The sequence below is a fragment of the Nilaparvata lugens genome, chromosome 1 (genome assembly GCF_014356525.2).
Source record: "Nilaparvata lugens isolate BPH chromosome 1, ASM1435652v1, whole genome shotgun sequence".
Lineage (NCBI taxonomy): Eukaryota > Metazoa > Arthropoda > Insecta > Hemiptera > Delphacidae > Nilaparvata > Nilaparvata lugens.
Genome location: NC_052504.1, coordinates 78,050,642 through 78,075,064, shown reverse-complemented (window position 1 = coordinate 78,075,064; position 24,423 = coordinate 78,050,642). Strand labels below are relative to the sequence as shown.

General features: G+C 33.1%; 1 protein-coding gene across 7 annotated transcripts in view; it reads left to right on the top strand.

Moving 5' to 3' along the window:
• LOC111053656 (protein held out wings) overlaps positions 1–24,423 on the top strand; it is a 112,988-nt gene that overhangs the window by 84,090 nt on the left and 4,475 nt on the right. The window contains exons 3-7 of one of the 7 annotated variants that reach the window (XM_039444036.1): positions 9,370–9,486; positions 12,033–12,173; positions 13,458–13,518; positions 15,804–16,127; positions 21,673–21,812. In XM_039444036.1, coding sequence (XP_039299970.1) covers positions 9,370–9,486; positions 12,033–12,173; positions 13,458–13,518; positions 15,804–16,127; positions 21,673–21,779 — 750 coding nt within the window. In that variant the 3' untranslated portion in view covers positions 21,780–21,812. Of the gene's footprint in view, positions 1–9,369; positions 9,487–12,032; positions 12,174–13,457; positions 13,561–15,803; positions 16,163–19,440; positions 22,961–24,423 lie in introns of those variants that run through there. The other 6 variants (XM_039444021.1, XM_039444042.1, XM_039444063.1 and 3 more) reach the window with 6 other exon arrangements.

Below are 24,423 nucleotides of genomic sequence, written 5' to 3'. Positions count from 1 at the left end.
TGAAGAGGACACATTTATTTTTTAGCAGTGACCACTTTTCGACCTGTGGGTCATCTTCAGACTGAGTAAATTTCCTTTTGATAAAAGTTTCCTCAGTCTTAAGATGACCAACAACAACAACAACGTTGTCACTGCATAATTCAAAAGTGTTTTTCTACAATTATTTTTATTATTTTTGGAATATTATTTATAATATTGTATCGTTTGAGACTAAGCGGTACTAAGTCACTAGAAAGCAAATTTATCATATTATTTGGTGAATCAATTAACTGAAGAGACCCAACTTCTTATTCAGTATTACTTACAATCTTTGATAAATTGATTAACTGAATTTCTTTTCAGTGAATATTGAATTGTAGCTTGCAATAGTATATTACAATAGGAGACATCTTCATACTGCAAAAATTGGTGACATGTTCACTTCAAACTGATATCATCTCAAAATTGATTTATGATTCTTACTTTTCATAGAATCGCCATAATCAGTGTTGGAACTGAATACAAATTGGCGTTTGTTGTATTTATAGAAGTCGACATGACAAAACAGCTTTCGAAGTTCAGTTTTTTGCCTTAAATAGAAATGAGGAAAACAAACATTATTGTTTATTTATTGGTGTCGCAATGTGTTATAAACTATATCAGACTGGACTGGCCATTTTCAAATCTCATTTGGATTGTGTGTGATTTTTCAATTTTGCTGTCGGTTCCCTTGATTGTTCTCAATCGGCAAATGTCAAACGATTTCTGTCTTGTTAGGTCACTAGTGACTCATTTTCAGAAGCATGCTGTTCATATGGGATTGACCCACTTACATATTAAACATGAACCACTAACGTTCTATTCAGGTACATTTTTATTTGTTTTGGAAGAGAGAGAAAAAAATGACAAAGATTTTTATTTTGATTGGATATTCTGTATTTCAATTGTACTTCCTCTAGTTATGGAAGGTCAAGTGGCTTTGAGGTCCATATTCTCTTTTATGATAGGTAATTTACTTTGAGTTTATATTTGGTGATTTTTCAATTCACTCGGTAGCAGATTGAAAAATCGTCACCAACATGATTCCATCCAGGTATTACTTTCCTAATTTGCTGTCGAATTTTAACTTCAAATTTGTAGAGTAATTAAATGAGTCCTATACAAACGAGAGAACTTATTAAAATCTCGACCATGTGGACTTGGTGGAGTCTGCTCCATGGTTATTCCATTCAAAAATAGTCTTCTTATTGCAGCTGTCATTTCAACACCCTCAACTTATATGCTCTTGATAATCTAAATATAGTCACCCCTCTCTGTTGCTGAACGTATCAGTATTTTCTCAAGTTGAATGTTATAATATTTCCTCTCACCTCAGCCCTTGGGGGTTAAAACATCTGGCTTTCCAAGTCTCAAATCCCAGGATCCCAGGATGGTATTCCATACCGCCATGAGTATATAACCAAGTCCAGTATACATATTAGTCTTCGGCCTTAAAATATATAACATAATATTTACTATTTATACTAGCTTTGGATCAAACCAACTCTTAAATTTGGGTTAGTGGTTGCATAAAGTAAGGGAATATTATTTCTGTCATCTCTGGTAGTTGTTATTGAAAGACATGAGTTCATCACAGATAAATGGATTCTTTAAAACGAGAATTGAAAATAATAATCAATTTAAACTAATGAATTGATATTACGCTCATTAACAAGCGATTTTCTCGTTATTTCCAAGAGGCCATTTGAAATGCAGACGATTCCTGTTATATTACAAGTGTATTTGTTATGAAGTTTACATTTTACATATTTTTTATAAATCTTGACAGTCAACCTCCTTCTGACTACTAATTTTCCATTAATTTGCATACAAGTGGAATTGAATTCGCTAAATTCTTGAGAGAATTAAATTTAGCGAATTCAATTGTAATAAATAGCGAACTCAATAATAAAAATTGTCAATCCTTGTTGCCTTGATAGAAAAACAAATTATAATTATACCAAATCTTCTCGAAAGATCATATTCCTTGCGTGTAGGCCTACTTTATGTGGGGTGAATGCCCCAAGAACAAAGCTGCCAAATTCATAAAAGTAGTGATGACCTCATCCTGCCTATAGTACAATGAATTTATTGCCACAATTTTACGATAACCTTACAGCTGATGATGAAAGCGTTGGCAACGGTGATTTGAATTCCTTTAACGTGCTCTGCACATATAGTTTTGACGCTCCCATATTAGAGGGAGGTCATGATTATTCCCTTCAAGAACTTCGATTGTCGATAACCTTTTGACGACAAGCCTTGCGATGCATGTGTCGATATCCAGACCAAGACTTTGTATGTGAGACCTGATGTGATCTTTCAGTTTTATACGACTTGTACAGCTGATACAGCTCCACTTTACAGGCACGGCGTGAAGAATTCTCACTGTTATGTTGGGCAATTGTTTCTTCATTACTAGCTTTCTGCCAGTGGCCATCTCATTTGAATGAACAAAATCGAATTGAATTGTTCGATAGTATGTCTATAGTTTTCCAATCTCCTGTTTCGGCCGACATTAGGGTCGGTAACACTTCACCAAGTCATCGATGATGCCTCTGGAAGCGCCTGCTGCATGCTTAATGGTGGCGTGGTGGTCCAACGTGGCACACAGTATACGGCGAATCACGACTACTTGTGAATTGGTCGACTGTCGGCTATTGTGAAATCGTGGCTAGATGTATAATTCATTTCACTATTACCATCATTGATGATTGTGATGGTTTCACTGAGTTGCTTCTTGTCAGCTGGTGTTTTGTCCTCTAGCTACGCAAGTAAAAGGATCTGGCACACATTGAGGTTATATATGGAATTGTAGATAGTAACCCCATTGAAAATTCAAGAGTAGTACAAACTACAAACTACAGTACAATCAAATAACTTCCAATGAATTGTGTCTCCATTTAAAACTGCTAAATAAGACAAAAAGGAAAGGAATGTAATGAAAACAAAAATGAAATATGAAAATCAGCTTACTGCTACTTCTGATTGTGAGAACCCAACTATGAATGAATAAAATTTTATTCTCAATAACCTATCAGTTTATAATATACAGAACTGCATAGTAATGAATCACAAACCAAATTTAATGTTACTTATTGAGAAAAATACAATCCAGCAGGTAAGATGCAACTTACGGACCTCTGGAGGGATCGTTCTGATCGGCAGGAGCCGCAGGAGTCATATAAAGGAATCATATGTATGAGTTCTGTCATATAAAGGAGTGAAATTCTTAATGAACTATCAGATGAAGTAAAATTTCCAAGTGAAGTATATGAGCCAACTACAAGCAAAGTGCGTGGAGATGGACGTGCGAGCAAGCAAGCGGTGTCTGGCGCCTGCTTCTATACCCTCTAACAACAGTTTCCTGCACTTGATTGAACAACAGTCTAGTTAGCATTCATCTGGCTGGCTTGATTTTCATTGGCAGGTCACTCACTGTTCTTAAACGAGATTTTAATTTGTCGGTAATAGTACAGTAACTACTACCATCACACTGGTGCAGTCGGTCTCATATAAAGTATGATTGGGATGTCTGAGTTGAACATTCTTCATGCATCAAAGCTATTTGAAAGGGGCTGGTCTAGACACTTGGAGAGTCTTGAAAATGCTATCTTGAAAACATTGTTCGACTACGAAAATATTTGCAGGAGTTTGGTAAGGAGAGTTTTAAAAATGCTTCCTCGAAATCATTATTTCACTAAGAAAATATTTTCAGGAGTCTAGTAAGGAGAGTTTTAAAAATGCTTCCTTGATAACATTGTTCCACTAAAAAAATATTCGCAGGAGTTTGTTAAAGATTAACTCATTTTTCTTTATATGAGACTATTTATTCATTAGGGAAAATTTTTGCTAATTATCATTAGTATGAGTAAATGACACACAAACTTAACTCCTAAAAATCTCTTCAAGTATGATATTATACTGAAGTAAGAAATTTTATATGAAACTCCTAAAATTCTCCCAAATTATAAGTAGAATAATTTTTAGAAGGAAAGTAGAAAAAAATGAAAATGAGAAATCAACTTGCACAAATGCTACGAAAAAGAAAACTGGGTTGGAAAAACATTGGGTAAAGATAGTATAAGTTCAGAAAGTCACTTCAATTTTGAAACTACTGTTGCCCGTAATCGAAAATAAAATTCACTGGAAATTTTATATGAAACTCCTAAAATTCTCCCAAATTACAAGTAGAATAATTTTTAGAAGGAAAGTAGAAAAAAATGAAAATGACATATCAATATGCACAAATGCTACGAAAAAGGAAACTGTGTGGGGAAAACGTTGGGTAAAGATAGTATTAGTTCAGAAAGTCACTTCAATTTTGAAACTACAACAGTTGCCCGTAATTGAAAATAAAATTCACTGGTTATTCGAATCAGTTGATGAAGAGTCACACTCTCATTGCTCCCTTGCTTTCTTTTGTCATGCATTGAAAGTAGTGACGTGTTTGTCTATTTTAATTCGCCCTCTTTGTTGGCCGATCCTCTTATAGCATCAAAGGACATCCAAGTTCAGGGCGACATCTCTGGCTTCGATTGAGACCAAACATGAGATATTTGTGACGACGCAATTGAAAAAGCAATTCATTTGATGTGCGTGCCGTAAACACTGGCTATTTTAGTAATGAATTTCAGAACAGTATAATTTCATAAGGAGAATCTATCACCTATTTCTCTTATTTGATAATGAAATTGGAATTTTCTGAGACACCAATAACAATTGAAGGTGAATGTTCCCAAGTTAATTCAGTTCCAACAATAACGGTGCTAACTCATTTTCCAATTTCTACTCTATTTCAGTACATTTTGAAATTCCCTTTCATCATAGCAGCTTGCTTGCTTGCAAATGATTCCCTATGAAATCCAAGAGGACCAATGATGGATCAGCAATAATAATAATATCTGCATATGTTCTGTTCAACCATGTATTTTAATCAAACTCGCCTTTCTTACTGTGGTCAACATTAAGAAAAAAAAAACAATTGTGTTCCCGCCAAACTCAAATATTTCATGATTACTTTTTCGAATGAATATCTATTTCCCATGTTATGACTTACTTGAAAGCTAAACGATTGGCTTATGTTTATAGATACTATTACTATAACAATATATTAGGCCTAATTGGCTATTGAAATGACAGTTGTTGGTTGACAGAAAAAACCCAGTGACCTCAAATTTTTGGCAGACATCTTCCAACATTTGGAGTGCTAATCTGGTTTGATTTATCAACTTGGACTGTTGGCAGAGTGCGACATGAATGAAATTTTATGTTGTTGAACTTCCTGATACAATTGGCTCATTTCATCAATGAAAAGAGATCTGATTGATAAACTTAGTTGTAATCGATTTAACATTAGGGGCTTCAACAATACTGAGGATTAGAGAGTATTTGGATAGTATTTCTAATCCTCAGTAGAGTACAAAGTATTTAGAAATATAACGTTGAGTGTAACATTAGCTCAAATAAGAATTCATACATAAAAAATTGTGATCTGTTCTCATTTGTAATCCTTCTGTCTGGAACTTGCCACATAAATATGGATATTTGATTAGCCTATCCATCAATTTCAAAACTTCAATATTCATTTACCTCTCATTCCGATTCTGAAACCCTGCTCATCTCTTACGCCTCTTTCATCACATGCTTATTCGCGTTCTATGAGTTCAGAATCTTAATGATGGATTGCAAACTCATTAATAATGAGAAGGATGACGCTTCCTGGAGGAGACGTGTCCTGCAAACGTTTTCTTCTTTAGGAAACAGCAACTTAAGTTTCACTTGTTTCCAACCTCTGTCTCTATTCACAATAACTCCTTGCACCTGGCACAACTGATCTCCAAACTAAAATACAATATTAAATCCAATTATTCCAACTGAACTCATAAAACACTTTCTTATCCAATAATATTTTAATTTTCCTGATGAATGAATTATTGTTTTAGTCCAAAAAATGGATTTCATCACTAATTGTATTGATGTGTTTTAGATTTCGATCATCATCTATAAGAACCATTCTACTTTTATAAATATCGGGCCCATCGATGACAGGTTATTCTCCGACCCATCAACCGCCCAGTTATTAATTATTATCTGCCAATCCATCATTTCCATACCAATTCATATTCTTCCCATACTATATATTGTTGTTGATAAGTTGCTCATCAATCTTCTAATATTATGATTGAATTCTTACATGATTGAATGAAACCACACTTCCTCTCAAGTTTGAAGTTACTCGCCGAACCTTCTCCATATTGTATTACTGTATATGAAAGTGCTGAAATCCCATACTAGTAAAATAGGTTATTGATAAGTTTTCCATCAATTTTTCATCGATGTGATGTAATCCTTGTTACCCCAGCAATATTGAATCTATCAAATTTAAATGTACCTCTTGCTATTTTACTGCCTAATCGTGTTCATCAGAGATATTACCAATTTTCCAAAATAGTTGTTGTTCAAATTCAAATTCATCTGTTCCTTGTACAATTGCATATAATATATAGTCACATAATATACACTATAAGAAATTTATCAATAGTACGAAAGAACTTGAAGCTTGTACGTATCAAGAAGAAAATAATTTTTTTAAATTAATCACAAAAGAGTAGTAATAATAGTAAGATGAAGATAAAGATAAAAATAAGCAAGGATAGAACTAAATTATGAAACAACCGTATGAATAAAACAAAGACTCACAAAAGAATGAGTTGAATAAAAAAAGAAAACAGTGAAGTAGCACAAGTTAAGATCTTTAGTAAAGTTCTTTTGATCTTTAAAGATCTTTAACAGTTATAATTGACACGATTGAATCCATATTTACCTAGCAATATTGGATTTCCCCCTCAAGCTCTTTGATATCGTTATACTAAAATGAGAGTATTAATCAACCCAGAATATGTAGAATCAAGGCTGAATAGGTGGAGAGAAACTTCTCTGAAACTTGTCATCTTCTTCGCAGCCAAAACACAATGCTCTCTGCAACATAAATCTTCTGATTTATAAAGCACCGTGTTCCTGTATTTAAACAACCAATAACCATATTCGATGAAGATGAACAGATTTACCGTTGCTGGCCGATAATGTGCCATCGGCTAACCAGTGGTTACTTACGATCACATTGTGATCAAACCATAATATTGTTGTGACCGAGTCGGTTGTTGACCGATAACAAAGGCCAGAGGACTGCTGCCAGCAGAACAGCATTCGCTCCTCTATATTGGGATAAGAAAAATGGTTTTGCGCACTCCTAACAAGGAGCTGATGCTAATGAGGTGACAATAGGTTTGCGCCCGTACATTACTGGAATGTGCCTTATCACCGGCGACTGGAATGTGGAATGTAGACGGGCAATCAGCGCCCTTTAAAAGCAATATAGCAACGGTTGCCTTTTAGAGAAGGAGGTTGGCTTTGCGGTGTGCGACCTGGGGGACTTGGGACATGACTGCTGCCATCCCCGTTGCAAATAGGTCACCCTGTCAACAACTACACCTAACTTTACCTTACAAATAACAATACTATTGTACAGAAGACCACAATTCTACATGATTCTTGAGGTCCTGCACAGAAAGTTAACGGATTTGTCACAGTTGTGCGGTCATGTTGTATATGAGACTATAGACCACATATTCATACTATATTACAACGTATATAAGAATGTATTTATAAGAATAATAATCCCTGCAACCTGTTTGAGGTCAACAGTTTTACGTTTATACTGTTATAGAATAAACAATTTACAGATTACTGTATATGAAAAGTATATAATCTACGAATAGAGTATTGTGTATTACTATTGTATAAAATACGTATTCATACAACCTCTTTGTAGTTGAAATCGGTGACACTGTTTTGCTTTTACGTTTTCCCATATACAGTACTTGCAGATTACTTGGAGAAATTCCTTCTTCATGAATGGCTGTTCTCTTGTTCACCCTTCTGAACTCACCGATTGTACTTCTCAATAATTGTCTTTTGTTCTTTTGCCGCCGAAAGATTAGTTCCATCTTCCCTGGTTGTTCCCATTACTCGTGGCGAACTTAGAACTATGTCCTTATTTAATGATAATTATTATTAGCATATTTTGTTTCTATTGATCGTAACCAGTGGAAGGTTCGCTGTTCATTATTCAACACATCTTCGTTGTTTGTGGTTGACCCCCGCATGAACTTTCAACATTCTACTCGTCCTTTCCTAGTTGAGTTTTGTTGGTGCCACTAACTTGGTGGAGGATGTCGTTCACATGAGTCTGTGATTTGTGCTTTGACAACGAGTAGGATAATGCTTGTGATATTGTTCTGTAACTTACTTCATAAAATTTAAGGTTTATATTGTTCATTTGAAGAAGCTCAATATTGATACATTTATGAATACATTTATGATAGTCCTGACTCGATTCCTAAGACTTGTTTCAATAAAAAAAGGATCTTTTTTGGAAGAGGAATACCGAATTAGGTGATAGTTGACAGATATTAGATTGATTGATTGATTTATTGAATGATTTTTAATATGAGGTTCTAGATCTCGATAGACTCATTGAACCAGACAACAGGACAATACAAATCGAAACAAATGATCAAAATACAACAGTATTCAAATAAAACAAAATAAACACAACGTACCTTCAGCAAAATATAAGTATTAAAAATAAAAACAGTTAACTGCGAAAAGTCAAAATATAATTAAATTAGATATAAATTAAGATGATAAGATAATTATAAGTAGATAAGAAATATAATGTTTTGATAAAGAGAGTGGACAGAATGAAATAAGGAGAAGAATAAGAGATATGAAAAAGAAGAAAAAAATAAGTAAAAGCTTATTCAATTCTAAAAAAAATAAAAAGAAGAAGAGAACTTGAAGAAATGATAGGAATGTGAATCAATTCAATTCTTGTTCACACCTGCCTCTGAGCCAATGTAATAGATATGATTATTAGAGTGTGGGAATAAGGAAGATATCTACTTATTTTATGAAACAAAATTAAAAATAATGCAGTTGTATAATGATAACTAGAAGAATATAGACTTATATTATAAATGTTTCAATTAATGGTGATTTGAGTGTGATATTTTTTTATTCTGTTTTTAACCATCAAAATTTAAAATTCCCAGTTTTCGTTGTTTTTTAGTGAAAATGGACTAAATTTTAGAAAAGTGAAACCACGTCCCTATCTTGAACTTTTAAAATGTTATCTAAATTTGGGAGAAAAATGGTACAAGGAGTATCCTTAGTTTTTCTCTCCCAATCAGTGCTACTTTGTAAAAATTATAAATAAATAAAATATTGTTGACTAGAATTTAAGTGAACTCGAATGTTTTACTAATCGATTGGTTTTTCTTTTTGCAGTTCAATTTTGTTGGAAGAATATTGGGCCCAAGAGGAATGACAGCGAAACAGTTAGAACAAGAGACTGGTTGTAAAATAATGGTTCGGGGTAAAGGTTCAATGAGAGATAAAAAGAAAGTAAGTACCTCCAAATTTCATAAATGTAATATAATACATGTTATACAATAGCTGTACTAATACAGTAATCCTGAATAACAATGCTACTGACCCAAGTTCTAGTTGTTATTGACAAAATTCATCAGTCTCCACTATGCATTATTGTATTTTATTATTTAATTACTATATAAATCAAAAGTAGGAGGTTCTCCTTAACAGTTTGTGAATTAAAGTATTGAAATGAAATAATCGTTTATTTCTAAATCTCTTGTTTGAAGATACTTCTCTTCCTGATAGAAGGGCTTAATATCTAGTTTTATCAGGAAAATTGGAAAACCAAATTGAATTTTGGAAAGGACATTTGTTATGAAAGAATTTTAGAACCCAAAATTAAGAATTTATAGGTGTTTTTTATTGTGCTGGGCGCTAGGCTCATACATAATATTACAAAGCTTTTCATAACTAATTAGATGCTTGTGCGTTCTGTAACTGCTTATTCTAAATCTTATGCAGAACTCTGTTTTCAATGTGGAATTGGAAGCTAATATCTAGAGATTTTCAACGGAGAATTGTTGCCTTATCATCCATTCTCCCTTCCTCCCCTAGTCTATTCTGGGCTACTAATAAACTGCCTTATTTTGTTGTAGGATGCAAAGAGGTTCGCCGACCTCTCTTCTTGCTTCTTGCAACTCACGTCTTGTCTGTTTCATTTATCGGCTTGTTTATTTGGGTCGTGCCCAGTCCTTCTCTTTTCTCTTCTAACATCTACTGTAATTTGCCTCACAATTCCTGTAACTTATTCATTTCACTAAAATACCATGCAATCGTTTTTGTTATTACTCTAAGTCTACTGGAATAATTCTCTCTCTGTTGTCCACATGGGAATCAAGAATTTATTATTGTAAGCAGTGCACAGTGCACTCTGCATGGATTAAAATAATTTTGAATAGAGTGTAAGCTATTCAGTTTCTTGTATACAGTTGTGTAGGTGACAGGTGACCATCAAGTCTCTATAATAATATCCATGATATTATCACTTAATTTCATTCAGTTCTGTTCTTAATAGAAAATCTTGTTTAAATTCGACGCTGATAAAAAGTACTTGCTGATATTATCTTGTACTTTCTGAGTCTTGCATTTATACTGGCATATCACACTCACGATAATACACAAGTCACTAGTGAAACACAAATGAGAACCAATGTAATCAAGTCAATCTAACTAACTGTTAATTCATTTCAGATCTACATACCATTGTGTAGATGACTTCGAGGATTATTGAATTGATAAGAAGAGAATGAGCTAGTCTTTATAACTATTTTACTATGATGAAACGTCATTTGTACTGTCATAGATAAATTCTATCAACAAATAAAGCTAATCATCCCTCATTGCTCTTATAAATTGTAATACTTCAGTAAAGTGTTTTCGATGTAAACGTCGAATTGTCTCTTGAAATCTTTCTCTTAGAGCAGATACGGTACTCAAAAGAAAGTAAAATTATTAGATTTGATTTTAAAACGATGTACATTTCTCTAAAGAGGCTACTATTAAGCTATGGTGTCACTAGTAAATTATCGTTTACCTTCTTCTTACTGTAATATTTTTTCAGGCCTCTATTTTTTGACATATTATAGTTTCTTGAATTACATAACAGCTATCATCAGTAAACAAATTTAATGCCTTTAACACTTTTAATGCTTCTTGGACGCTAGCGTAAGGACTATTTGATTGATGAGACTCAAGGTTTGTACGGTAATACATCTCAGTTTCAGTAGACAATCCTTTTATCCTTTTATATTTCATTATTTATCAATTGTGTGCATGAAATCAATTTAATATAAGTTAGTTCTTCTGTAATTCTTCTTATATTATTGAAAACATGATTCTCTGTTGTTTATGCCTTCAATCTCAAATCATTTTCAATCATCACCCACCTTTTTTATGCAAAGGTTTCATTTGTTCGAAAAAATATATGATTTTGTGAGTTATAATGTGGCTTTATTTCCAGGGTCAAATGTACATACTGCATGCTTTTAATTGCTGTAAGCGCATAAGCATAATTAATTATTTACCAATATGGTGGCTCATCTCATTTTAAGTTACTATGTAGGATAGTAAATATTTCTGCAGCATAGAAGAGCCATATTAAACCCTAAAAAAGCATTTATCTTTTCATGGTTTCATGAAAAAAATGTAATTACATATTATTAAAGTTTTCAAATAGTGATATGGAATTGTTGAATGTGTGCTAGGAAGGCTGTGATAATGTTATAAATTGAAATTTGAAGTAACTATCAATTGCTATCAAAATTTGAAAGTCTTTTACCATCTTATCATATACCTATTGATGGGTGGGGTAATCATAGACTCTATTGATGGGTGATGTGGTTAAGTGGTAGAGTGGACATTATTGTCCAAACTTCGCCACGTCAAGAAATAAACAAGTCATTCTATTCTGAGTCTACATTACCTTCGTCATTTGTTGCTTGATTCATCCCAATACAAATGTTGACCAATATCATAATAGATGTAGGTATGCTAAATGCAATCTACTTGATTGACAGGAGGAACTGAACAGAGGAAAGCCAAATTGGGAGCACCTGAGCGAGGAGCTGCATGTTCTAATATCGGTTGACGACACAGAAAACCGAGCCAAACTCAAGCTACAAAGAGCTGTAGATGAAGTCAAGAAACTACTTGTCCCTGTGAGTCCTACAAACCTTTTTCACTTGAAATTTTGTTTCATTAAACATGTATAGATGATATTTATTCAGTGTAGATAACTACCACAATATCACCTTCACACTACTCAGAAAATTTGTAGATGATTGTCTTTTTTATAATAATGCTCATTTGAATTTTAGACTTTTACTAAAATTCTAAAATTTTACTAAAATTGGGAAGGATGCAGATGAAGGAACATTAATACAGTCTTACTACACAATCAGATACATAATTACTTCTTTTTTGCGAAATTGAAACAAAAGTAACAGAAAGAAGTTTACCGTATTTATTTAGTGTTCTATTAACTTATAGTCGTTCAATGTATAGCTCTATCAGTTCTCATCAAATTGTCTTTTTTCCTTAGGGCTACTTTTGAATATAAAGAAAAATATAAATGTGAGTACCCTTTTTAGTATTATTTAATCACGTCATGTTTCGGCTTTATAATGTCATTATCAAGACTTGATAATAGCGTTATAATTAAATAATTTTAAAAAGGGTACTCAGATTTATATGTTTATTAATATTCTATCAGTTCTATATATCTCTCATTCCCTATTATAATAATTCTACATACTATTGATTTAATAAATGTTATTATTTCATTATTGACGACTTGTAACAGCGCATACATATTTAGTTGGCTAAAGATGTCATCCCTAGTTAACTTGTGGTAGGGATTGCTGTGTTTGTACCAATGTACAATTGTATGTATTTATGCCATAGCATGTATTTGTAGCAATAGCAACATACCAACCAGAAACAACTATGATTTATCAGTTACCATTTATACTTGACATATTGCAGACCACAAAATAAAATTGATAAGCTATACATTAAATTAAAAACTACTGTAGGGTTGGGTTGTACTATTGCAACCCAACCAATATTTTGAGTTGGATATGTATTTCAGTATTTAAATTGAGTGTGGAATGTGGGGCATTCTATGATTGTTTTTATCTAGTTTCTGCTCAGATTGATATCTTTGAATTAGTAATTAGAATTTTCTATATATTCTCTGTTCAATTATATTCGTCCACTCACTCTTCCTCGATAGTGAATTCCATGGATAGAGATCTCTAGCCAGCTTGTAATTATCAGCTGACCAGAGGTCTTCACTCATGGAATGTACTAACCAGTGATTTATTATAGGCTAGAAGTATTATCATTGAAAATATTTTCTGCTTAAATCTTATCTATTTTCCCAAATCATTGATACTCGCCCGAATACTTTTTGTGACTAATGTTTTGTTTGATGATAATAGCAAGCTGACGGTGAGGATGAGCTGAAGAAAAGGCAGCTGATGGAGTTGGCTATCATTAACGGTACATATCGCGATTCAAATGCTAAGGCACTGGCTGCTGCAGGTACACAATGCATGTTCCTCATTCTATGTTCATTAATATATTAACCTTTGTGCAACTAGACACCCCCCAACTCCTCCACATATTGATACAACATTACATCATGTAACATTCCAATAGGTGAATGTTGTTTTTCATGATTTATTGCTTTATATGTGCTTAAATGCTCGAGACATGATCTGTTGATGTTGTTGAAACTGTGAACTAATTGCATTGATATGTGAGATTGGGGTTGGAATAAATTGATGATTCGTTTACACCAAAGTTGTCAATATGTTTTTTCCGTCCTTATAAATTATACTAGATTGAACGGAACTTGGGAAACACATCATGTGTTTGCCAAATCATGTTTAATCTTGAACAATAATATTGTTCCTTATATATAAGGACGAAGAAAACAAAGTTGTCAACTTTGGTGTGAACGCAGTTAATGAAACCGGAGCACTATTTCAATCTGGAGAAATAATATCTTCTATTTGTGAATGAAATCTGTAAATACTAAATTTGTACGGTATTGCAATTTCAACTGAATCTCTGATCGATTAGAGACATTTTTAATCTAATAGACACAGGTCTAACTGATTAATTGAAGAGTTCATTCTTCATCCATGAATGAAGTTGCTTTGGCGACTTGGCTTATGAATATTTTTAAATTATGGTTCTAAAGAGAGGCTGTAATAAGTATTAGGGAAAAATTATGATCGAAACTTGCAGATTGAAGAGTAATATGATTCAGCTTTAGATACACTGATACAGATCCACTGATAGCTGATACAATTCATGGAGTTCACTTCAGTAATAAATTAAGTAATATATGATGAATCTAGTAAACTACAGATACACTGATATCAATATAATTTTGCTATGAAACTAATAAAATAAAATCTGGGAGGAATTTAATATGTTCATGTTTGTTATTGTCATGTATCATTATTATTTTTTGAATGAGTTGACTGTAAGGGTACTTTATAACATTGCACATAAATTGCATGCAAGACATGAGCTCGGCATGATGAATAATTATCTGTAAACTGAATAATTTGTTGTTCAATTACCCTGTTAAAAGTTGCCATATCTATAATAATAATTTTTCCTAACAAGTTCGAAACCAAACTAGATTAACTTAGTTTGGTTTCGAACTTGTTAGGAAAAATTATTATTTTAACAAAACAAAGATTTCATAAATTTCCCTTGATTTTTAAGCGTTGACTCACTACCTCCGTAAACAAAGCCATAGTGCACTCTGGTGACGTCAGCACAGGTAGGGCTCCTACACAAATAAAAATTTGTTGATTTCAGCTGATCTATATCAACTATGGTTTTTATTGGTTTAGAATCCCTTTCTGTGCTGACGTTACCATCAACCACCTGTCATGCACTATGGCTTTGTTTACGGAGGTAGTGAGTTAGTGGAGGCTATTATCAAAACATAAAATATTTGTTCTCAGAAAGCATTAATTTTTGAAAAGCGCTTACTTGATAACTTTGCTTCGAGTTAAATCTCTGGAAGGATCTCAACTATTTGATTGTTTCTATCCCTCTTCACTCAGGACCAAACATAAAACTGTCCAAAAGTCTAAACTAAACAAAGTCAATCAAGTTTTTGAGGATGCTATTATGCTCTCAGTTTTAATATAGTTTTTTTATGAAGTGTATGCATTGTTATTGCACTATGCACTGTCAGGCACTCACATTGTTGGCTGCTGAGAAACAAGAATGGCTGGTCATTAACTAAAAGCTAATACCTCAATGTGTAAGTCCGTTTGGAGTGGAATGCAATGCGATGGGTTGAACAGTACGAGTATTAGTGAGAATTATTATATTGATACTGGAAATAATATTGATAATATAGGCTACTTGAACTTATACTATACTCGCAGTTCTTCCCTTATTGAAGGAATTTCCCTGAACAAAAACCAAGTTTTACTCTATTCTAATTAATTTCAATTAGTTGCATCCAAAGCGGCGTACAGACATGAGTGCCACAAACACGCGCATCTCACTTTTCATTAGCTGACTATATCAGTATTTGTACAGGAACAGTAAGGTACAGATAGCGTAGCATCAGCTGATTAAAACCGAAATGCGTGTGTTTGCAGCGCTTAAGTCTGTACGCACCACATGAGTGAGAAATGTAGATCAATAAGATCAGACTCAAGTAGTGCTCGATCAATGCATGTTAGTGTAAGTTTCCGGGCCTGTGTGATGTGAACGTGTGACTGATGTGTGTGTCGCTCGCTTTGCAGCCTGCGACGAGGAGTGGCGACGCATGGCACTGACCGCGGCCGCAGCCGAGACGCAGCGACTCATGTCGCCTGGCATGCCCGGCTTGGCGACTCCACTTCGCACACCCACCGCGACGCCGCTCGGCGCGCCGCTCATCCTGTCGCCGAGAATCCCGGTGCCAACCACGGCCGCCTCCATCCTCAACGGGTCGGGGCCTCCCGGTCAGCTGTTGTCGGCCGCCGACGCCCATGGTCTCATCTACACGCCCTACCCGAGCTACACCGACTACTCGGCGCTCACCGGGTCGCCTCTGCTCACCGAGTACACCGCCGCCGACCATTCGGGTGGGTTCTTTGCTCGGTGACCCGAGCCTACAAACTCATTTTTATATGTTATCTAGTTCGTACATGTAAATGCTAGTAACTAGTATGTGAATGCTAGTGAATTCAGTCCCATCAAACTGTTGGGAAAATCTTCCAACAAACGTTTTTGAACATTTATCGATAATCGAGTTAGTAGATGTGAATGCTAGATAATTTAGTAACTTGACACAGTATTAAACTGTTGAGACAATTTCCAACAAATAATGTCATCCAACATTTCAATATCTGTAATCAAGTTTGTTGATGTGAATGCTACGCTATTCAGTAACGTAACTAGACACTCATAAAACACACATCAATATCAGTAGGTATTTCAATGAGTACCTAACTGAATTCAGAGGTTCAGCTCTAAGAGAACTCAAGTCAAGGCGTGAATCGATTGCATCATCCATCTTTCGATTATGGATATTTTGTCGCCTTGAATTACTTACTATTCAGCACCGTACTGTAATACTCTTATAGAACACTGTTGGGAATATTTTCCAAAAACGTTCTTCGACATTAGGTCTACAGCATGAGTTACCAAGTTCGTAGATGTAAAATGTGAATGCTATTTAGTAAAGCCAGTTACATACACATCGATTTTTGGACGTATGATTTTTGTCCTCCTTATAAATTCTCCCAGATTTAATGGAACTTGACAAACACATGATCACATCATGCATTTGTCAAGTTATGTTCAATCTAATAGAATTTATAAGGTTGGCAAAAATCGTACGTTCAAAAATCAACGTGTGTGTAACTATACTTATGCCCGGGTTCACCAAGCACGGTTAAGACATTTGAACATTATCAAGGCGGGTACGATTTACAAGTGTGCAGTGGAATTATCTATAATCGCCATAGAAAACATAATGTTTCTGTGCACTCGTTGAAAAGTGTACCTGATTTGACCATGTCTTGAACGAGCTTGTTGAACCAAACATCAAACTCCCATGAAACACTGTTGGGAATGTTTCAAAATAATGTTCTTGAACTTATTATTGTCTATGATAAATTTTGTAGATGTGAATGCTGCTCAATACTGTTCAGTAACTTTACACTCTCCTTTCAAACACTGTTGGGAATATTTCCCAAAAATGTTTTTCAACAAGTTTGTAGATTTGAATGCAATCCAATAACTAGATACTCCTTTTAAAGAGTTAGGAATATTATCCAAAACTGTTCTTGAACATTTTGTCACCTGTTATCAAAATATTCTTAAACCGTTATCGATATGTTGGTTTGATTTTCTCAAATGTCCATGTTCTTCAGTAACATTTCACTGATTTCTATACTCCTTAGAATATTGAAGAAATCTATTCTTAAACAGATCAAAATCTGTTGAATTTTTTAGCTGTGAGTGCTAGTCATAGGACGTTCTTCCTAGAAAGGCTTAATAGAGAAAATACTTTGTGTCAGACTTGAATCTGTTATACATAAATGATATTCAGTGACATACTATACAAATGACCCTTGAAATTTTATCAAAAATTTGGAACACGTTTGTTGTTCCGTGGACGATACCAAAATAATTTCCATGTATAATTATTATTATCAAACGAAATTCCTAATTCTGTAATTTCCATGTTTCTAATCACGTGCATGGCGAATACAAGTCCAAACATTTTGAAGATAAGAGACTTGATTTGATTGATATATTTTTCTCATTTATAATCAAATATAAATACTCTAAGGAGTTCTCAAATTAAAATGTCTCAATTCTCCAGTTTGGTTACTTATGGTACTCTTTGAATCATTAGAAGTACTGCATGAAATATTCTGGGATTATTCGTTGTTATTGGTGATGGGCGATGGCTTATTTTTCCATTCATCTAAAAACTACAATATTCTTCAGAACATAGTAGCGCTCATGAAGTTAGGTGATTGAGTAGAATTATTGGTTATCCGATTCATTTTTCAAAGATCAGTACAGGAATGGGCACCATCAAATGAACATTGATTTTAGTGATAAAAAATAGACAATAATTTACTATAATCTCATAACTGGTCTTGATTTCTGAAAAATTTAACAAGATTTTAATGATCCGAAATTCTACTCATTCACTTAGCTTATGACCGATGCTTCATGCACTTAATTTATGGATACAGATTCAATCATAAAATTCATTATTTATTCATTTATTTACATTTTATGTTTTGCATCCTACTATATTATTTGAGCTCTGCATTATTTTCTTCGATTTGTCACATCAAACTTCATTGACTGTGTTCAATGTGAAAAGTATGTTTTAAGTTGTAAGTTCATGTAACTTACAGAGTTACTGTAAGTTTTATTCGGTAACACCAGTATAGCCAATCATAAATGCATTCCGACACACACTTTCTTATTTTGATATCCATTCGCCCTCAGCCCATTTCCAAGGTTGAATGATAATTAATTTTTATTTTTAGTAGATTACATCCTATACTTCAATCTGGTTACATCCTATCAACATCATTTTCATTAATTGAGAAAATTTGTTAGTAAATTGGAATAATCCTCCCTAGCAGCCCAAGATACATCAGAGTTTATGAAATGTGAATTGAATTCTATTTGTGAAGAATGAATACTATTTACGATAATCGCCTTAGTAATGTTTTTGAATATTTAAAAAATTGAATGAAAACAATGGAGTGAATGATAATGTTCGATAATGTATTAGCAAGTTAGATTCGAAATGCATCAATGAATTCATTTTAGAAATTGAATAAAATTTGTACAATTTATTCAATCCTATAAAGTTTAATAGATAGCAAAACTTCCAATGCAGTTAGATCAAAGTTTCAGAGTCAAAGATCTACTGATCTTTTTTCAGTAACTAGAAAAAAATAATCAAGAGTCCAAGTGATAAGATGCTGGGATAATTTTGTAGTAGAATGATTCAGATTCCTCCTATTTTCAGTCAATTATAAGCTATTGATTGGTTCAATCACAAATTCCAACCTACTTCTGGTATTGTCAAGTCTTAAAAATATTATTTAAGGATTCAAACTGCCTTCCATTGCTTATACTATATTTTTGGGTCGGAATAAGCTTTAGTAAAATTTGTCTGAAGTAACAATTTTAACCCTGTCAAGTCAACATTTAAAACCAGTCGGAGAAAAAATGTTTTAGTAATTTTATGAGTTGTTTCATCTTCTCTGAATACTATATGACCATTTTTTTCATATTGGTAGAATAGTATCACATATTACTTGATCTGTATCCATTTGAGTTGAGTGTTGAAGAATAGGTGTAGTAGTAGGGTGTATTGTTTTGGTGTGGACTGTACGGTTGGATTGCTAATTCCAGAGCAGCGGTGGCTCGCTGTTGGGGTGTGACCCATTGGTTGCAAAATCACAGCCACAACCCACGCCACTGGCCCGACCAGCGCTAGACCCCCAGCGCAGCCTCTCTCTACTATACATCTCTATACTATCATCCATCCAGGTCTTTGATTTGCAACAATCAAACGCCTTACTTGACAATCTTCAAAAATCAAACATGATCTGTTACAAACAGTACGACTCGCTTTATTAGTTTTATCATGTCACTGAAAGTATCTGCGAATGTAGTATGTATGTTGAGACTGAATGTGTATGTACTTGTGCGTCTTATTTATTTTACTTTCTACGAGTGAGCAGGGTATCAATTTTGTAAAGCTTATTTTTGCATTTCACTCAATGTAATTGAGATTACTCGACTCGTCTCCTAGTTTATAGACTATATATTTTATTGTAATTCAATATTAGTTATCTTTAGTGTACAATTTATTTTGGTAGTAGCTTTAAATAAGTTCAAAGTATTATTGTGTGTGATGATTTCTCATGGATTTGATTTGGAAATCAATTCACTTTTTCTTGCATATTCGATTAGATATTTTTTGGTGCAAATATGAATGTTGACATATTACCGTGTTTCATATTGGAAGGTTGTTTTTCATTGAGTATTATATCTATTCGGTTTTTCGTATAAACGTTCTAGATTAGAGTATTTTTTTATTTTATTCAATAAATATTTTATATTCATAATGCAGTTTAGATCACTTGTACAGTACATGTACAGTAATTTAGGTATAATAATTGTTCATTAAATGAGACTTGTATATATTGTTTTTGTGATCGAAATACTTTTCTATTTATCAATTGACTGCCAGAGGTACTTTTCTGCATTTCAAAAATTTTAGGCTGTAGAAGTCTAGTATTATTATTCTATTATTGTGTGAACTCATATAAATTTGTTGTGTTTTATGAGATCTTTTGAAGTGAAAGTGAGCTTTATTATCAATACTTATTGTAATAAAATACAATCAGTAAATTGTTGAAATATGTCAACAATGATTCTTCTTTCAAAAATTAGACCCTGTTGAAATTAGCAGGAATCATCTCTCGGATTAGTTAACTTCAGATCTCATCATCTCGGTTGCATATTTCTCTTGAAATGTATACTTTCTATTATTGGTTTTAGACAAGCGATTTATAATATACCTTGTAACAGTCATAAGAAAAGAATCATTCATAATCTTTTCACAGTTGTAGTATTTTGACTCTTGAATCAATAGAATAAGCTATAAAGTTGATTTCTCACATTCAAGAAACGTTTCAAAAGTTTTGGAAGAAGCATATTTATTGAGTAAGTAGCTTCAATGATTTTAGCCGAAAGTTGATAGTTTTCGCGTTGTCAAGTACCTATACTTTTTCTTCAATTAGGTAACTCTAGTTGTGATACAATAGCCCTAATTCCAAAATATATCAGACTTGATTATTGCAACTTTTGCTCTCTATAAGTACGGTAGCCTTTTCTCTACTTATTATTTTCACATTCATCATACTATATATAGCCTACTTCCAATTTAGAATAGAATTAATTGCATTTATCAAAAAATGTCAATATAAGCATTTTCTTTAAAATTCTACATTTTTTGAATCTGCCTCGAACCGATCTTCTCGATTTTGGACACAAATTTACCCAATTAATTTTGTACTACAATCTAATTCTATTGTTATCCAATCACAGACACTCCTATAAGTTTTTGTGTTTTCATGACGGTGGTGATGATAAGTTCATACTAATGACCTATCAATTTTAAAGCTTTGCTGAAATCAACTAAAATTTTAAAAAAACTTCTGTTTAATCTCAACTCATGGCAGGTATTATAAGTACCATGTATATTATAACTTTGAAATATCACATTGTGTGGAAAGCAGTTGTTTCCTTAGAAATACGTCGTCTTTAGTATTTAGTTGATTCGATTTTATATAAAAACACGATATTTATGCTGTTTCTATGTTCTTAATAGATTTAGTCTACTTTTAGTTTAATTATATACAATGTTGTGAATGCGTAGATATTATATTTGTAGATGTTAAGTGAATTATTTATTATTTTTCAGATGAATAGCTGCCTGATTAGACAGTTAATGTGCTTTAATTAGTCATGTTTTATTTCTGTTACCATTTCTGTTATAGTCTGCTTTACAGCCCAGTGGTTATATTTAATGTGTTGAGTATTGTCTCTGAATGGTGTGACTTGTATGTGCAACAGGAGCAGCAGCAGCAGCAGTGGCCGCTGCGGCTGGCGTTGCTAAGCAACGGAGACATTTGGGTCAGATCCGCGACCACCCTTATCAAAGGGCCGGCGCGCTCGCATGAAATTTCCTTTACGGTCTCCCTGATCCCTAAAAGGTTAGTTTCAAATCATTCAATGTGATACACATTATCAATTGAAACTCTCTGTGCCGGTTGCAAGAAAGCTGGTTAAATTTTAATTGTGACTAATTTCACGAGAACCAATCAGAGAAACCTTCTTTTCGAAATAGCCTTCTCTCGTTAAATTAATCACTATTAAAATTTAACCGGCTTTTCTGCAACCGGGCCTCTGTCTCTCTATTGCCTTACGATATTGTCCAAGTTCCCCACCATTTTAAGTCTTGTCTTCCCTCATACGAAAAACAAACATCAGGAAATGAATAGTCTTTCCCGTGATTTTTCCAAGTGGCCCTTTTTCGGAATCAGTTCATCAATTTATAGGATTTTTATCGGGTAATTTGCTAGAGGCCCCACTATCATCTCTATTTTCTTACTTCATATTTATCTTATTCTCATAATTCTTCTGATATTTGTTAGTCGAGCGCATACATGTGGCAATATTGAATTTATAATCATTGTAGTCCCGCATCGATGTACGAAGCGAATAGAATTCTATCTGTGCCATGCAGCCATTGCGTTATGTTTTGTGAAAGGAATGATTGGTGTTGAATTCATTGCATCGATTATAATAACTCGTATTTATCAAGCTACACTGTCAATGATTTACTGTAAATCTAAATCACGGTTGATATTTTTGATTGAATCTATAAAAATAGAATTCTACGTTTATAATGGCTTCTAAAATGCATTTGTACTTCATTTATTCTCCACAAATAGTAACGTTTTTACTGTTAGCACAGATCAACTTCTATTCGCGCCAGACTTCCCAATTAAAAATAATTTTATCAACTGAATACATCCGTCCATTTTTTCTATAATGTAGAAGTTTTAATTTGTTGAAAATGATAGCATCCTGTCTCCTCTCTCAAACCGTGCGTCTAGGTATCAAATACTATCCTTTTTCAAGTACCTAATAATGAAGTGAATACTCTTGTATGATGTGAAATAGCTTAGATTCACAACTTGTGCCAGTGAAGAAGTTGTTTAAGAGAAATTATTGTTGATGTCTATTTGAATGTTAGATTTTATAATATATTTATAATAATTGAAGAGGAATGGTGCGAATTTGTACCATTGATTTGAGCATTGCATAAATTGCACAATAAAGTGAACTTTATTTTAAAGTTGCCGTTATTATTTGTCTTAACGACCTCATCCCCTTTCACATTACATAAAGTAATTTTCATTTTTAGAAAATGATTTAAAAGCTAGTTATTCTGCTTCAACGTGATTAATATAACAAGCGAAGTCTTTCATTGACATGTCAGATAACTTAATCTACTGAATTTGATCGTATCAAAAAATCCTTTCATTATGGGCTCAACATTTTCTTGAACATTGATAATTTATATTAATTTAAAGTCGATTACAATAGATCTCTTCATATATGATAACCCTTTCAGGCATTTAATATTTACCCTGGTTGATTGATTCACATGGCCAAGTTAACTAACCATGCCACTCTACTAACAAAAATCAGACCTCATTTTCTCAAATAATAGTAAAATATTTAACAAAACGTAATAGTTTTCCCTTGAATTGAGGTGGTAAATATTTGTTTTATTCTGTGTTTTTGTTATTGATTTTCTATGCACAATTTCACTATTCCTACACCCTTTATATTATTTCAAGCCAACAATGTCTATCTAACTGGTGCTTATGGTATTATCTTCTTTGTACAATTTTTTTACTGGCAGCTTTTTTATTCTGTACAATTTTACAGTCATTTACTCCAGCTAGGGTGATATATGTACCGTACATGACAACTGAAAATGAAATATTTTTCCAATTTTTGCAACATAACTTGTAAAATTTTTCTATCGCCACTTTATATTGTGCGGGAAATTCATATAAATTTGAGAAAACCCGTTCTTCAGCCAAATTCAGTTTACATTAGTTGTAATTTTTGTATCAGGTATTTTTTTGTTAATGTCTCACTGCCATCCATTTCTCTCTAATCATGCCTAGTTACAATTTTTTCTTCAATTCTCAATCAGTATTGTCATTTTTCTACCATGTTTTGTGTTATCTCAAACTTTTTATCTATATGTTTTATCGATTTTACATGAGCAACTTCATTTCCACAACAATTTCACATTTTTTTCTGATGATTTTTAAAAAATATAGCGGGAAGTCATGCAAATAAGCTAGATGTTGACAATACATTTAAAAATTATGAATATGATTCTGATTTAATTAAATTTTCTATTTTCCTAGAATATAACACTTTTTGAATTTTTTCCAAGTTTGAGTATCCTTTCTATTATAATAATTGTTTACTGTTGAATATAGTTTCTAAATCAATCCTTCTTTGCTTGTTCCAATATTCATTCAGGTATAGGTAAGACGAATGAACTGATTTTCATACTGGCTTATTTGCATTGCTTACGTTTATGAAAGTTAATCTGATTTTGGGAAATCATTTATTAAATACCGTTATTCATCAATAAAGGCTGATTAATATTGAATACACTTTGAATTTAATTTATTATTGCACTAAATATCCTTTCCATCCTCTGCTTTTTCAAGGTGTTTGCTACTTTTAGAATCTATGCCATGCTTTCTACATTCTCAGAATAAACATTCA